Source organism: Hevea brasiliensis, chromosome 11, assembly GCF_030052815.1.
Source record: "Hevea brasiliensis isolate MT/VB/25A 57/8 chromosome 11, ASM3005281v1, whole genome shotgun sequence".
In the NCBI taxonomy this organism is placed as follows: domain Eukaryota; kingdom Viridiplantae; phylum Streptophyta; class Magnoliopsida; order Malpighiales; family Euphorbiaceae; genus Hevea; species Hevea brasiliensis.
In genome coordinates, this window is record NC_079503.1 from 10,860,320 (window position 1) to 10,876,140 (window position 15,821).

General features: G+C 33.1%; 2 protein-coding genes and 2 pseudogenes across 3 annotated transcripts; 3 read left to right on the forward strand and 1 right to left on the reverse strand.

Moving 5' to 3' along the window:
• The first annotated feature begins 329 nt into the window (after window positions 1-329).
• LOC110644806 (NADH dehydrogenase [ubiquinone] iron-sulfur protein 7, mitochondrial) lies at window positions 330-4,229 on the forward strand. The gene is made up of 2 exons (XM_021797751.2): window positions 330-948; window positions 3,681-4,229. The coding sequence occupies exons 1-2, from the start codon at window positions 539-541 to the stop codon at window positions 3,913-3,915; spliced, it is 645 nt and encodes a 214-aa protein (XP_021653443.1). The 5' UTR covers window positions 330-538; the 3' UTR covers window positions 3,916-4,229.
• Window positions 4,230-5,177: 948 nt separating this feature from the next.
• On the forward strand, window positions 5,178-6,371 carry LOC110644793 (uncharacterized; annotated as a pseudogene).
• Window positions 6,372-6,477: 106 nt separating this feature from the next.
• LOC110644785 (uncharacterized) lies at window positions 6,478-9,091 on the forward strand. 2 transcript variants are annotated; one of them, XM_021797727.2, is made up of 3 exons: window positions 6,478-6,622; window positions 6,956-7,149; window positions 8,660-9,091. In XM_021797727.2, exons 2-3 carry the CDS (start codon window positions 6,968-6,970, stop codon window positions 8,844-8,846), a joined length of 369 nt encoding a protein of 122 aa, XP_021653419.2. In that variant the 5' UTR covers window positions 6,478-6,622; window positions 6,956-6,967; the 3' UTR covers window positions 8,847-9,091. The 2 variants fall into 2 exon arrangements, with proteins under 2 accessions (XP_021653419.2, XP_021653420.2); XM_021797728.2 differs by having other exon boundaries at window positions 6,505-6,622; window positions 6,961-7,149.
• Window positions 9,092-9,483: 392 nt separating this feature from the next.
• On the reverse strand, window positions 9,484-13,641 carry LOC110652988 (ferrochelatase-1, chloroplastic/mitochondrial-like; annotated as a pseudogene).
• Window positions 13,642-15,821: the final 2,180 nt, after the last annotated feature.

Genomic DNA, 15,821 nt, shown 5'->3' on the forward strand with positions numbered 1-15,821 from the left:
TTATAATGTGTCAACATAAAATTTTTTATATATTTAAAGGAAAAAATCTTATTTTTAAATTTATGAATTGTTACAAATACAAATTTATAATTTCAAAATCTTAAAAGAAAGGAAAAATACAAAATCATATAAAACCATCTTCTAAATAGTGTTAATCAATAATAAATATTATTTTTTTTTTCACACTAAAAAAATAACAAGTAAACCGCCAAAGTTTGAAAGTTTTTCATGGCAAAGCTTTTCCAAGAGTCAAGCCCATTAAGAATTCAATTGGACAATGACTCAAAGGCATCTATGCTCCGCAAGCCACATTATCCCTAATTATTTATTCCCACGCACACGCAGTCTTTATTCTCCCGATGATTCTCTACCATTACTGCGGTTGAATCATACAGTGACGCACGTCTCCCTCATGGCAATTGCAAAGAGCATTGACAACCCCGAAGGCCTAACAAATAGCCATCCACCAGAGTAAGAGCAAGCATTCCGAGTGTGTGTCTCCTCTGTCCTTCTCCGTTCCCAGTGACTTCTAGAAACTATGGCCATGATCACTAGGAACACTACCTCACGCCTTCCTATCCTCTTCTCCCAGCATCGCGGAGCTGCCCTCTCTCTCCATACCACTCTCCCCTCTCTCTCCGCCGAGGCAACACCTCCCACTCCTTATGCCTGCCCACCGCCCCCTTCCACCTCTTCCCCCGCCGGCCTTTCCAAGGCAGCGGACTACGTTATTTCCAAGGTCGATGATCTTATGAACTGGGCTCGCCGCGGCTCCATCTGGCCCATGACTTTCGGCCTTGCTTGCTGTGCAGTCGAAATGATGCATACCGGTGCTGCTCGCTACGATCTGGATCGATTTGGTATCATTTTCAGGCCCAGTCCTCGCCAATCTGATTGTATGATTGTCGCTGGTACCCTCACCAATAAGATGGCTCCTGCTCTTCGCAGGTAAGCTTCAAGACTCTGTTATTTCTTACGGTTAGAACGTTTACTCTAGAGACTTTTGGCTATATTCTTTAATATGGGCAGTCTTAGGTTGTTATTGTCTTTTGGTTGTATCTGGGGCTTTAGTTTTTTTTTTTTTTTTTTTTTTGCTGATTTAGGTGGGTTCGAATCTCTTATGGAATTCTAATGTGTTATTGTGCAGTTCTATTATTTTGGTAATTGGGCTAATGTTAGGTATTTAATTTAATAACCTGCTATTGCCTAATTTTTGGTAATGTCTACTATTCAAATGGTTTTTGCTAGAGGCAGAAATTTGTTTGAACTATTTTGTGTTGATCACATTTTTTATATGACTCGTTGGCTGTTGCTAAAATATTGCTTGCAAGTACTTTGGTTATTTGCTGCTTGTAAATTTAACCCTAATTAGATAGAGGAAAGGGATTAGGGATGTGAAGGGAAAATTGGAGTATTTTGCAGGAGAAAGTGGATGTTCCATGGTACTAGTTCTTAGTTTCTTCTTTATAGGAAACAGTAAACTTGAATGATAGTTTGAACACCATTGATTGATTTGGCAGATTATTCCGACGAGAGGATTTCAAATATAGTCAAGAAATGGCTAAGAATTACCTGATTTGCTCTAGAAGGGGCATTGCGCTAGAAAGGGACTGCATAAGTCAGATTCAGTTCTCTTGCAAAATTGTATTCTACATGGGAGTTGTTTGTTTTAGGGCTTCACTGATACCTGCCTAACTTGAATGATGCAGCAAAAAGTGTTTTTATTTGGTAGCAAGGGTCAGAACTTTGGATATTTGAGATTAAGAGTTGATTGTGCTCAGAATCCGCATATACTGGGTTTTAGTTTAGCTAACCAGCGTTTTTGGTCTGTGCTTGAGCTCATTACTTTGGGATTTGAAGGAAGAAAAACTGAGAAATTTGAAATAGATAACTGCAGAAACACACATTGATTTCTTACATCTCTTCCTCTCTTTGCTTTCAATAGTACAAGGCTATTTACAGGGCAAAATATCACATGATTTCTACCTAATCAACTAAGAAAGAAGCAGAGTACCTTGCTTAGAAAATTTGCCTTATATGTTACAAATCAGACCTATCTTTGCAGCTAGATTTCAGGATTTTGGATTCAAACTAAATTTTAAAATACATAAACCAGATTCTTGGAAGTTGCAGAAATTTAGAGTATGAAGCAATAATATCTCATGCTTAAACCCTCCTCACTGATACTTTGCTAAAAACTCCAAATTGAGTTACCTTGGAGCATCATCTCTCTAAATTTCTGATTTGATTGGTTGTCCTGGAGCACACCTCTCCAAGTTTGCTGATTTGTTTTTTGGATCACGTCTCTCTAACTTTCATGATTAATTTTCTGGTGCACCTCTCACCATTTATTGTCTAGGGGTGCACTTCTCACCATTTTCTCTTTTGCTGTTGCACTTCTCACCAACAAATTTCTTGTTCCTCCTAAGAGAAACTCTTCCTCTTGAAGTAGCTCTGTCTTCAAGCATTCTTAGTTGATTGGTCTTCTATCCAACCATTCTTGGCTTGGTTTTTCTTCTTGGACCAACTCTCCTCATGTAGGCTTTGCTAGTTGTGTACCCAACTCTTCTTTAAACATTGGACGTGTTGAAAGTAAAACATTGTTGTGATGCTTTAACAGCAAGATCAAACTGTTATCTGGTCCCCTAAGATCAGTAAATCTCTGATATCATTTGTTGGATTTAAAGGAAGAAAAACTAAGAAATTTGAGAGAGATTACTGCAGGAGCATATATTAATATCTTCTCTTCTATTCTTTGCTTTCGATAGTACTAGGCTATTTATAGAGCAAAATATCACATGTTTGTTACTTAAACAATTGAGAAAGGAGTGGATCACCTTTCGTAGTAAATTAGTCTTACTACTTTAGACAACTCATACCTACTTTTGCAGCTAGATTTCAGGATTTTGAATTCAAACAAAATGTTAAAATACATAAATTAGATTCTCGGAAGTTGCTGAAATTTAGAGTATGAAGCAATAGTATCTCATGCTTCAACAATTACAAGGTTAGTGGAACTTTCCACCTGCCTTATTGAACATTGACTTTTTTATTTTTTAAGTTTAATACTACAATTGTAAAATAGTGTTATTGATGTTGAAGTAATGTGATTGTGGAATTGAATGACTATTAATCCAAGCTTTGGGATCGTTATGTGGCTTATGTAGTCATATAGCCTGGAACATATAGTTCAAATTGGCTTCTTTAATTGGATGCATTGAAATCATCTAGAACTACTTCAAAAGCTTGAATCGAATTGGTATATGAAAGATTTCCCTGCTTAATGGATAATCATTTCCTTCCAATACGAAATTCTTTCTCGTTAAACATAGATTAAGCTTCGTCTTGGGGCATGAGTTTATATATATATATAGATTAAGCTTCGTCTTGGGGCATGAGTTTATATATATATATATATATATATATATATATATATATATATATTGGAATTTTGCAGACACTCCCAAATATCAAATGCTGGTAAATGTGCAATATTCTCTACAACAAACACCAATTTTTTTTGCATTTTGGTTTGTTTCTGGGTTTTTTTTTTTGAAATATTTGATTTTGAATTGTTTTTCAAAATATATTTTGGGGATTGGCACCTCCTTCATGGCGTATTTAGCATAGGACTGATGCTTGCACTGCCAATGACTGTTGTACTGAAAATTATTTTGCAGGGTTTATGACCAAATGCCTGAGCCAAGGTGGGTCATCTCTATGGGCAGCTGTGCAAATGGTGGGGGATATTATCACTACTCGTATTCTGTTGTTCGTGGTTGTGACAGGATTGTCCCTGTAGACATTTATGTTCCAGGATGCCCTCCCACTGCTGAGGCCTTACTCTATGGGATACTCCAGCTTCAGAAAAAGATCAACAGGCGCAAGGATTTCCTTCATTGGTGGAGCAAATGAGTGCTTTTTTATTTGTTACCGGTCGAGTTCATTGCATCTTTATAATCTAATAAATACAATTATGCATCAGTCCGCCATTTAAGTGCTGTGTGGAGAAATACTGTTAGTCTGTTTTTCAATTCTAGATCGAAGTCCTTTTTGGTTTTCACCAAAGGCTTTTATAATCTGAATGGATATGGTGGCTGCAGATCCTTAAAACTTAATTGTAACTTGGACATGTATGAACTTCCTTTATTACTTGCTTGTGTAATTACAGAAAGCTGCTTATTGTTTTTGTAATGTTGAGACTAAACAAAGAGCTTTTGTTCTCTTTATATTTTGATAGTTGCATTTGCCAAATTGCAATTTTAGAGTATTGCATCCTAATACTCGGTCGATAATCTATCTGCCTTGGCACAGACGCTGTAACGAAACTTTGGTCTACTGACATAAGCTTTTGTTTTAGTTTATTGTACCACTGTGACATAAGAGAGCTTGATTTTGTAATTGGAAGAGTGGTCTTCATTAGTAGAATTATTTGTAATGTAGTTTAAAATAATTTATATTAGGATGCTAAGAATATTATATACTTCATAAGTTACTTCCTAAAATGTCAGTAAATAAACGAAATGCTAAACCTCTGATTGTTTTACGGAAAAAAAAATTGTATATGGGAAATAGTTTTATGATTGATTGTAATATTAAATTAATGATATTTATTTATTTTATATATATATAAATATATTTACATTTTAATAAAATTATCAAAATTTAGAAAATAATTTTTTTTTATTAAAAGATGAAAGTTATTTTTCTAAAAAATGATTTAATTTTCACTTTGATTATGAAAATATTTTCTATTGATTAATTTTTTTGAATACTCCAAAATACTAAAAAATATAAAAAATATTTATAAAAAAATATTTTTTGTGAAATAAACAGAACTTAAGTGAATTATGTAAATCCAACATTATATTTTCTTCAATAAAAAAAAAAAGAAATAATAAACACTTGGAATGTACTTCATAAGAATGGACGTATTTATTTTCTTGAGTGGGAGAATGAACGTATTTTAACCAAACAAGAACTATGTGTCAGATGATAAATAATATGGTTATAAGAATGCCAATTGGGAGATTCAAGCTTGCTTGCTCAACAGTTTGAATCTCTTCAGTTCTCTTATGTCAGAAGGTAAGGCAAACGGGGTTGCTCACTGTCACAGGCTTAAATTTAGCAACCAGCTCCCGTGTAACTGGCTTACGGCACACCTCCCTCTATTTATAATGCTCTTGTACCTGATGTCCGCAGGGCCTTGTAATGCTTCTTAGCAATTAAAAAAAAAAAAAAGATAATAGATAATATGTCTCAAATATACCCACCAATATTACTCTTCTTTGTAGAGAGAGAAATTCCCCTCTAAGTCCTGGAGCAACTCCATTGCAGCCACCTGGTTAGGGCTACATGCAGCCTGGAGCTTACCCTGGCCTATCGACTCATTATAATATGTCTCAGCCACATGATGCAGGATATCCCACCAACTGGGATCAGTCTAATGTCTTTGCCAATCAGCAGTGTGGTCAGGGTTATGATTACTATAATCATGCTAGCCTCTTCACAACAAAAACCAACCCCTGGTGGTGCTGCAGCTTCAACAAATAATATTGGTTATAATTGCATTCACCCACCAACTTTGGTTATAATCAGCAAAGATAAGGTTATGATGGCTATGGTGGGCATACTCAATCAGGTTATGGTCAACCATCACCATAGAGTCAACAGCAAGCTTTTACCTCTGCTCCCAGTTATGGTAACGTGGCCAAATGCTACTCTGGAAGGACTAAGGACACATTTCTTCCTATGGAGCCCAAGGAGACTCGGCCCAAGTTCCAAGTCAGCCCCCTGCAATGGGTCAGCAAGGTTATACTGCTGGACAACGGCCTAGCCCAAATCCATCAAGTTTTCCACCTCAAGGATCCACCAAGCAAGCATATGCCTATACTGGTTATGGGAGTCAACAGCCAGCTCAGCCTGGATATGGGTCCAACTATGGACCTCCTCAAGCACAGTAACCTCCAGCCAATCACCCAGTTTACGGACGGACAAGACAGTCGCCCAGCACTCGTGGAGGTTATGGCTAGACTGCCCTTGAGCTACCTAGATATCCAAATTCTCAGCCACCACCATATGGCTATACCCAACCAGATTCATTTCCACAGCGTCTGCCACCATCTGGATTTGGTGCATCAGGTGTCCAACCAGGGTATGGTTCGCCTTATGGTTCAGCAATGGCTGGTCAATCAGGTTATGGGCAGGGGATGCCACCTTACAACACTTCTTATGGAGGTAGTTAATCTCAGCCTGCAGTGTATTCTGCTGATAGCAATGCTGGCAATAATTTTCGCGTGAATTATGATGCATCGGCAGCATCACAGCTTGTTCAACAGAGTGGAGTTGCAAAAACATCGCCACAAAGATGATACGATGTTCGATGGTCACATTTTGAAATATATAATCATGCAAATGAAAAAGGTATAATTACAAAATTGGACACAAGATTTTGGATTTATTTATCACTAACCCTGAAGAAGACATGTGGCAAAAGTTTAGTGGACATCACAAAACACCGGATCAAGGGCACTGCAGAGTACTTCAAAGGGCGTCCACAATAAAACCCTGCGAGTTGCGACGTGAACCCTTCGTCTCTAACTGATCGCCAACAGAGATATAGGTAAATTTTTGTTTCTGTATGATTTGATTTGTTTGTTCTTGATGCATTAGCTTTCTGGTATTACTTTTCTGAATCTTCAACTCGAATCTATGGTGTAACCTCTGATATCTCCACATTTATATGCCCATAATTATGCTTGCTTACCACTTTTTTATGATTTCAAATCTCAGTTTTTCATCGATTAGGGTTTGGTTTTAACGATTTATATTACTCTAATTAGCACTGAAAATTAAATTTCAGTTTGACTACTTCCCTCTTGTTTCTTTTCATTTTTATTTTTGAGGTCAGATCTGAATTGATTCTGACCCACATTTTCTTTTGTAGTATTTTTAGTTCAGGGAAGCAATGGCGTCAAAGCTAGCTCAGTTGCAATCAAAGGCTGCTCAGGCCTCGCAGTTCGTGGCCAAGCATGGTACTGCCTACTACAAGCAGCTATTAGAGCAGAACAAGCAGTACATCCAGGAACCACCCACTGTTGAGAAATGCAATCTTTTGTCAAAACAGTTGTTTTATACTCGTCTTGCAAGGTTGGTCCCTTCATCCAAGTCTTTGTCGCTAATCATTTTGATTTTGATTCAGGAAAAATTATAGAATTATACTTTAGGCCAATTCTTTAATGTTTTGTATAGCTTGGAATGGCAAAGTTTTTATAAGAATTCATTTTTAGGTATCTCCCATGTTTAATACCTTCCAAGTGTTATCCATGGTTATGATATCTAATCATATGAAGTAATGGAGTACAACTTATGTCATAATATGTGCCTAATTAAGCTTCCCAATGAAAATTAGTTATAAGTATCTATTAGTTAGTGGATAACTTCTTTTGGCTGGTTATCTTTCCATTTGGAATCCAAACTTTGGCCGAGGCTTGGAATGGCCTAATGTAATGTTTTACCGCGAGTGTTTTGTCCCAGGCTAAGTATTTTGATTTTATCCAAATATTTTATATCTTTCATGTTTCATACTCATTTGTGTGCATGTGAATGCGGGTATGAACATACCTGTGAATGTGTGAAATGCCTTGCTTCAGAAAGTCTAGTTTTCGTAGATGCTTATTCTAGTTTTTAATACTATTCATATTTTTCACTGCTGAAAATTTTTCCCCTTCTCCTCATCTTACATTTACGTGATATAGTATCCTCAAATAGAACTCAAAACACTATTACATTTTTTTTTTTAAATTTAAATAATACGATGGTTTTTAAGCTAATATTATGAATGCTTTTAAATAATTATGTGGTGCACATGGTTCGGCTTGGTGGTTTGAGGGTAATTTTTCATGTCAGTTTATGTTCAAGTCAAACTGCAACCAATTATGCATCTTCAATATCCAACCAAATCAGATTTGAGTTGGTTGGTTTGAGATGTTTGTGTATTATTAAATTTTAAAATTATTAAAATACGTAACATTATTAGATTTTTCAATTAGCAAAATAAAATTATACTTAAAATCAAAAGCCTTCACATCTCAATATTATTCCATTGTAAAAACAAGAAATTGTAAGATGTTTTTAAGTAGGATAATAAAAATAAACCATGTATTAAATTATGATATATAAAAGTATAAGTACTTAAAAAAATTAAAAAAAAAAGTATAAATATTAAAAAAATATCAACACTAAATATTGAATACACACACATGGTTCGGTTTGGTTTGAGCGGTTTGTGAAAAATAAAAACTGACATATTCGGTTTTGTAATTTTATTAAACGACGGGCCAAACTATCATTAGAACCTACAGATTCAGATCAATTCGGTTTGATTTGGTCTATTTGGTCAATGTTGGATTTTTTTTTTTAATTTTTTGGTGCAGCCCTACTTTGCACAATGTCATCTGGAGTAGAACTTGGTGTTGGTGGTAAGACGTCAACCATAAGTATCTGTATCTGTTTTGTGTTAGTGTGTTACATGCCAAGCCACACATTCTATGCATGCATAAGGTAATTCTATATAAACAGTCATCAATGCACTTTGCATTTGTGCATTTTGTCATATGTTTTCAAGTTTAAAATCTATTTATATGGTTATGTGAAGCAGTATTCCTGGGCGGTATGAAGCATTCTGGAAGGAGCTTGATTATGTTAAGCGTATGTGGAAACATAGGCAGGAGCTCAGGGTTGAGGATGCTAGCATTGCTGCTTTATTTGGATTGGAGTGCTTTGCATGGTTTTGTGCTGGAGAAATTGTAGGTCGAGGATTCACATTTACTGGCTACTATGTTTGAGTGCTGCATCAAGATGATCTGCCTTTAGAGTCGAATTGATAAAGCTTTGATTATTTTTCTTTTGCCCTTTATTGCCAATTGTCCACAATATACATGACTAGACAATAAAATTCAAAACCAAGTTAGGAACAACTCATTTTGCGAATAATCTTGAAATCTGTGACAATATGCACCTACCTCTGGCAATTTGAGTTGATAAAATTATGAATTTTCAAATGGGTAGTGAAACATTCACTCTTGTGTAATCATTGTGGAGGGGAAGATTGTGGTTAGCTTCGGGACTAGGCTTCAGGTCTGGCGACTTGAAATCAGTTGAAATGTTGAATAGGTCGGACTTGGGGATAAAATTGCTTGCTGTTTTCAAAGAACAAGCGCAATGCAATGCATGAATTATAGTAGAAATGTATATTTACAACACCTTTATGTATTTTATGAAATTATATCATTCACCTAGTCATGCAATAGCTAGTTACAATCCGAATCCACTCAAGCTGGGGGCAATTTTCAGTATTTTGTAACGACTAAAAAAGTGCTTGTAAAAATCTCATTGCACTTTAACGACATCCAAGTATTTTGTGAGAATGTTAAGTGCGATTAACATGTTAAATGCGATTAACCCCTTTTCAGTGCGTCACAGTAGTTTTAAATCTTAGTTACTCAAAAGTATATTGTCAAAAGAGTAGTGCATTTGACAAATAAGCTAATAGAATGTCAAAATGAATTCCACTAATTACAGCTACACCCCAAAGTAAAAATTTGCATCTCAGATTATCATTTCTTCTTGCCTTGCATACACATTTGGGAACAAGTAAAAACATAAAACTATGTCAAGGAGAATCCACGTTAACTTTTTGTAACTTGGCCCATCTTTACCTACTAAATTATCTGAGCATCCAGTTCGAAATTTCTTGTATTGTAATTTTATCACCTTCAAAAGAGAAGGTTCCTGAATGCAAGGATCATTTCTGGGGACTAAAGCAAAACAAATGCTAAGATTGAACCAAAAAACATTTTGATAGCATAACTCAAGGGACCAAAAAACATTTTGATGGCATAACTCAAGGGATCATAATCAGCTTCTTGTGAAGTACTCTTTGAGATTGACATGGCTTTAGCTGAAGGTAAGGCTTCAACCACTGCATCTGCCAGATCTGTAATGAAGGATGGGGTGCAACCTAGAGCAGGTACACGGCCCCAATTTTCAATGCCAGATTCAAGAGCCAAATGCTTGTCCTCCATGTCAATTTCTTCAAGGGTCTCTATGTGCTCACTTACAAAGCTGGGATTTCAAATTGGACAAAAACACAAATTATTAGTTTTAGGTCAAAATTGTCGCAACCTACGGCACTACAACACTGTATTTGCATAACTGGGCTAAGCTTCTTTTGGAATTACGAATTACCTGCATGTAAAATTGTAAAACTTAAAACCTGAAGAACAAATAAAAATAATGGCTGTGATCTAGATAGAGTACATGTATTCATCAAGTAAGACATTATCTACTGTTGCCAAAGACAACCTAGCTTATAGATACAGAGATCCTATAACTTTAAAATTATTTAAAATCCATCTGAGGAAAAGTTCAAGCCTGCAGATACATCAGACAACCAAGGATTCAATGAAGAATACAAGTCATTATGTATTTTGCTATATTAAATGAGAAATATTATATGCAGTGTATTAGTGGATCTTATAGCAGGACTATAATCAATCATTTAAACATCAAAATATGATATTACCCTCAAAACTTCATAATCTTTATGTTCATTTCAACAAGTCATTCATAAACAAAGTTAGAATAAAAGAAGCCAACAGTCTAGAAAAGAGCAAGCAAATATAACAAGTACCAACACATGGCATGTATAAACACTTTGAAACAAACTTGATTGCTAAAATTCTCTATTGTTCATTATTTAAAGCAGTGATTAACTATATGCAGAAAACTTTGACTTGCGTACCTTACAGGGACAGCTAGGAGACTTTTCACACCTTTCTGGCCAAGCTCAACCAGAACTTCGTCTGTATATGGCTTCAGCCATTGTGCAGGCCCAACTCGGCTCTGGACAAAAAATGAGAGGAAAAGGGGAAGAAATAAAAATTCAATAAGATGTGAAAAATAAAATATACTAGCAATAACTTGGTGATAAGTTGTGAGAAAATAAGCAATAGACACATCAGCCCAAGCTATAATTTATAAACTAAAATATCACAACCAACCTGATAGGCAAGAGTATGATCATTGTCAATTCCTCTAGCTTTTAATTCTCGCATGATTAAGAAGATACACTCCTCCATCTGATCTTTGTATGGATCTCCTGCATGGCTGCATCCTCCACATAACTCACTGGAATTCCATGTGCACTGAAGAATATCATGACCTAAATAAGAAAGATTATCTCAGAAGTCAGAATGAAAGATAATGGCCTCGACACACCTATCTCAAAAAGTATAAGTTCTGTTCATAGCAAAAATATGTAAAATAAACCTATGCAAACAGTGCAACACACCTCCTTAGGCTTAGAAAATTGTTCTAGTTCTTTCTCAATCAAGTCAGCCATAGCCCTAATATAACCTTCTCTTTGATACCAAGACTGTATAATAGAAACCGGCAACCTTCACAGATATGCATCTTTACTGAAAGACCACTCACATCAGGAGAGGTTGACAAAGGTAAACAATACCTTTTAATATGCTTTAAAATGAAAGAATAGAAACCAATAGAGATATAATACCTGAATATATTCTAGAGAACACTGAGGCTTGAGCCAGTTGTGGAGATGGAGAATTGTGGATAAAGTGGCAGCACAACTAGCCTTGTTATCTGGTCCCTCTTGATCTGCCAGATAAAACAAAGAAAATTCAAATCAAGTTGCAAGCAAAGACGTCACCATTGGGAAGTTTGCAATAAAGTTTAAAATATATTTAAAATTTAACAAATAATTTAAAGTCTCACAAGATGAATTGCCTCCTCAGTGAATGGGTACCAATATCGCATTCCAACATAGACATTTGCAGGCATGCCCTTTGCTTCCAAGGCCATTTTGATTGCATGTGCCTGCAACAAGTATCTCAACATGTATATGCAAATGTTAAAATAAAGAAGCCAAATTTATACAACTAAGCTGACAAAAGAAAGAAATCAAGGCAGAACAAATAACCGTCGATTTTACCAAAAAAACAAGTTGAATGAATGAAAACAAATACTCAACTGAAAAAAGGAAAAGAAAATTCTAAAGAATTTGTGTTCAACCTGCTCATCTGTAATTTTAAGCAAAGGCGAACCACCTCCTATGGCAGCATACCCTTCTTTACATTTAGGAGCTCAGAGCACTGAAATATATTGAGCTATAGGTCGTTGAAGAAATTGAAACAGCCGGGGAAGTCGAATAATATCCTGTATTAAAATATAATGATTATTAGTATAACTACCTAAATTTATGTTAGAACAAAGGAAGCAAAAAAGAACATAGAGAAATCATAGAAAAGCATACTGGGTCTGCAAATAAATTGAATAAAAATGGCTGAACATCATGAAATGTTTCTGGCCCCCCAAGATTCAGAAGCAGCACACCAACCCTGTCTTCTGTGGTGTGTGAATGAGATTCAAGAAGACTTTCACCATACGTGTATACTCCTGCTGAGGCTGCACAAAATGTTTGCCCAACTGGATTTCTCTCTTGAGCAGGACTCAGCCGGTATGATCCCCACTGACAACGCTTTTATCAGTTGAACTGTAACTTGAAACAACCGATGCTTGAGAGGGCGGTTTATCGAAATCTTGTAATACTCCATTTGAGTGACAAGAAACAGAAATAGGCCTGGCCTGAGGCAATGACCTGTAAATGAAAGAACCCAATTGAAACCTTGACAGCTTTAATAAATCGCTCATTAGATATAACACAAACAAAATACAAAGCCCAAAATGTTTCAGAAACTCTTTAACACTCATTCTTGAAAAGCTATAAATAGTCCAGTGCAAATGATCGAGATGATCTGAGAAAACCAAATAAATGAAATTTATTTTATGGAAAACCAAACAACGAACTATAAAGACAACTGAACTGAATTAGGCCACAATAAATCAATTCGGTTCGGACGATCCATCTTCCAATCTCCCATTTTTGTTCCAGCCATTCAGAGGGAACTGTGTTCTGTATACCCAAACGGCCAAACCTCACATAAGCTTCATTTCAAACCAATTTGAGTTCGAAATTCGGAGAATCGGAAGAGGCAAAAACAAAAAATTTCAAAATAATAATCATGCTAAAACACAGAGAATTGAAGACAATCGAAAATGAACCAATAATATCAATTTGGATTCAACAAGATTCAACCATCCATGAACAAGAAATCCACAAGCATATCTCAATTAACAAAACACATAAGAAAACCTATTAAACTCACAGAAAACCATTAATCAATTGATAAATTTTCAAGCCAAGAAATCGGTGTTGGCTTTGTTCGTCCTCCAATTTTAAAAAAGAAAGAAAGATGGACCCGTTAAATGTTGAATAACAGCATTGAGACGGGCATAAGGGTAAGCGGGCGTTCATCCTCCACTAAAGCTTAGACAACAAGGCACGAAGGCAGGGATAGCGAGGCGATGGTGGCAAGGGGTTTCACCGATAGCAGAGCACCTCATCTGCTCTCAGCGTCCTCTCTCTGGCACCCGTCGTCTTTATAGTGAGGGAACTTTTGGGAAATTGGCATGGAGAGAGCTGAGGCGAGGAAGAAAATGCGAGGGGAATTTAGATTTGAGAGAGGGAGAAAGAAGACTAGTACGTGGCAAGTATATGGCATTTAAAAAAAAAAAAAAAATATATATATATATATATATATATATAAAATTGCAAAATTTCACATGGGATCACAATAATTTTTAATTCTTTTAATTTTATATGAAAAATACTAAAATTTTAATATTTTTCGCGATTTTATTTAAAAGATTAAAATAAAAAAAATTAATAATAAATTATAATATAAGCTTAAAATTTTATTTAATTTACAAAATAATTAATTATTCTAAATTTTATATTTAATTTTTTTATTTATTATATAAAATATGTTTATTAAATAAAATATACCTTATGTTTATTTTTAAATGAAATTTTATAAAAAAAATATATTTTTATTGATTGAAATTAATTTAATTATTTTTTAAATTAAGCAAAATAAATTAGAATTCAAAAATAAAATGTAAATATTTTACGAATCTCATCATATTTTATATTTTATTTTTAAATAAATAAATTTATTTAATTTAATTAAAAAATGATTAAATTACTTTCAATCAATAAAAATATTTTTCAATATAAAATTTAAATTAAAAATAAATATAAAATATATTTTATACAATAAATATATTTTGTAAAATAAAAAAATATTATTTAATCATAAAATTGAACATAATAAATTATTTATTAATAAAATAAAATTTCACAGATTAGATTATAATTTATATTATATTATATTATAAAATAATTATATTATAATTTATCGTTAATTTTTTTAAAATCAATTTACTTTTTTAGACACAATCACAAAAAATATTAAAGGTTAATATTTTTCATACAAAATTAAAAAAAAATTAATATAATAATAAATTCGAGTAAAAGTTTGACATATTTCATCCAATTGATAAAAATAAAAAAAAAACTCAAATCAACCTTTTAATTTTCTCTCAAAAGGCTAAATAAGCCTAATTTAGAATTTTGTACCAAATAAATTCAATAGTTTTGATTTAAGATTAAATGAATCCAAATTTAATAAAATATTATATTTTTAATAATAAAATATTTTTTAATTTTTAAATGTAAAAATTTATTTATATATATTTCTAATTAAAATAAAAAAAAATATATTCTATAAGAAACAATAGAAACTTAAAAACACCATTACTTCTAGAATAAAATTCATCGCGGGTAATTTCAAAGTCCCTAAATTCGGAAAAATAGTGAAAACCATCGCCAACGAATACGTTCCTGGAACCATGTTAGAGAAGGGCAGCAACCATGAGGACCCATGTTGATGGGACGACATAGGATAAAAGTAATTAATGGATGAGGATAATGGGTAATTGATAATTGTAAGGACCCATAGTTTTAGAAGAATCAGGATTTCTTCTCTTGTCTTATGGTTTTTTATATTTTTTTTATTTTTATTAAAATTTGTTTGATTATTTTTAAAATTTTAATTGATATTTGAATAAATTATAATTTAACTTATAATATTTTAATAAATTTATAAATGAGTCTCTATTGTTAGAATTTTAATCAAATTACTGTGAGTTCTAACAAAATTATCAAAATTCCTTTTAATTCTATTTTCAATTCAAAAATAATTTAATTCTCTAATTTTTATTTTATTAATGATTTAATTTTTAAATTTTTATTTTATTAATAATTTAACCTATATATTTTTAAAATGCTAGTCTTATTAAAATAAAAAAAATTTAAATTTAAATTATAATCATTAAAAATATGGATTAATACCTTTATGGTCTTTAAAAATTTTAGTTAATTACAAAATCATTCATATATTTTACAAATTGATCCTTAAATATTATCTATTTATAAATAAGCCCTTATAAATTTATAAAATTTTACTTATCATTATTATTTTAAAAATATATATATATATTTGTAATATTTTCATATATTATATTATAGTTTTATATGTAAGAAAAAATAAATAAAATATGAATTGAAAGCAAATTATTAATAAAATAAAATATCAAGAGCTAAATTATTTTCAGATTGAAAAAAAGAGTTAAAACTACAGGGATTATGTTATAGGTTTAACAAAATATTAGGGACTAAATTGTCTATAAGATAAAGCCTTTGGAGCAAAATTATTTTCAAATTAAAAATAGAGTTAAGGATATTTTGGTTATTTTTACTATAATTAACAGTAAAAATTCTAATAATAATGACTAATTTCTAAATTTATTAAAATGTCAAAAGTTAAATTACTTGA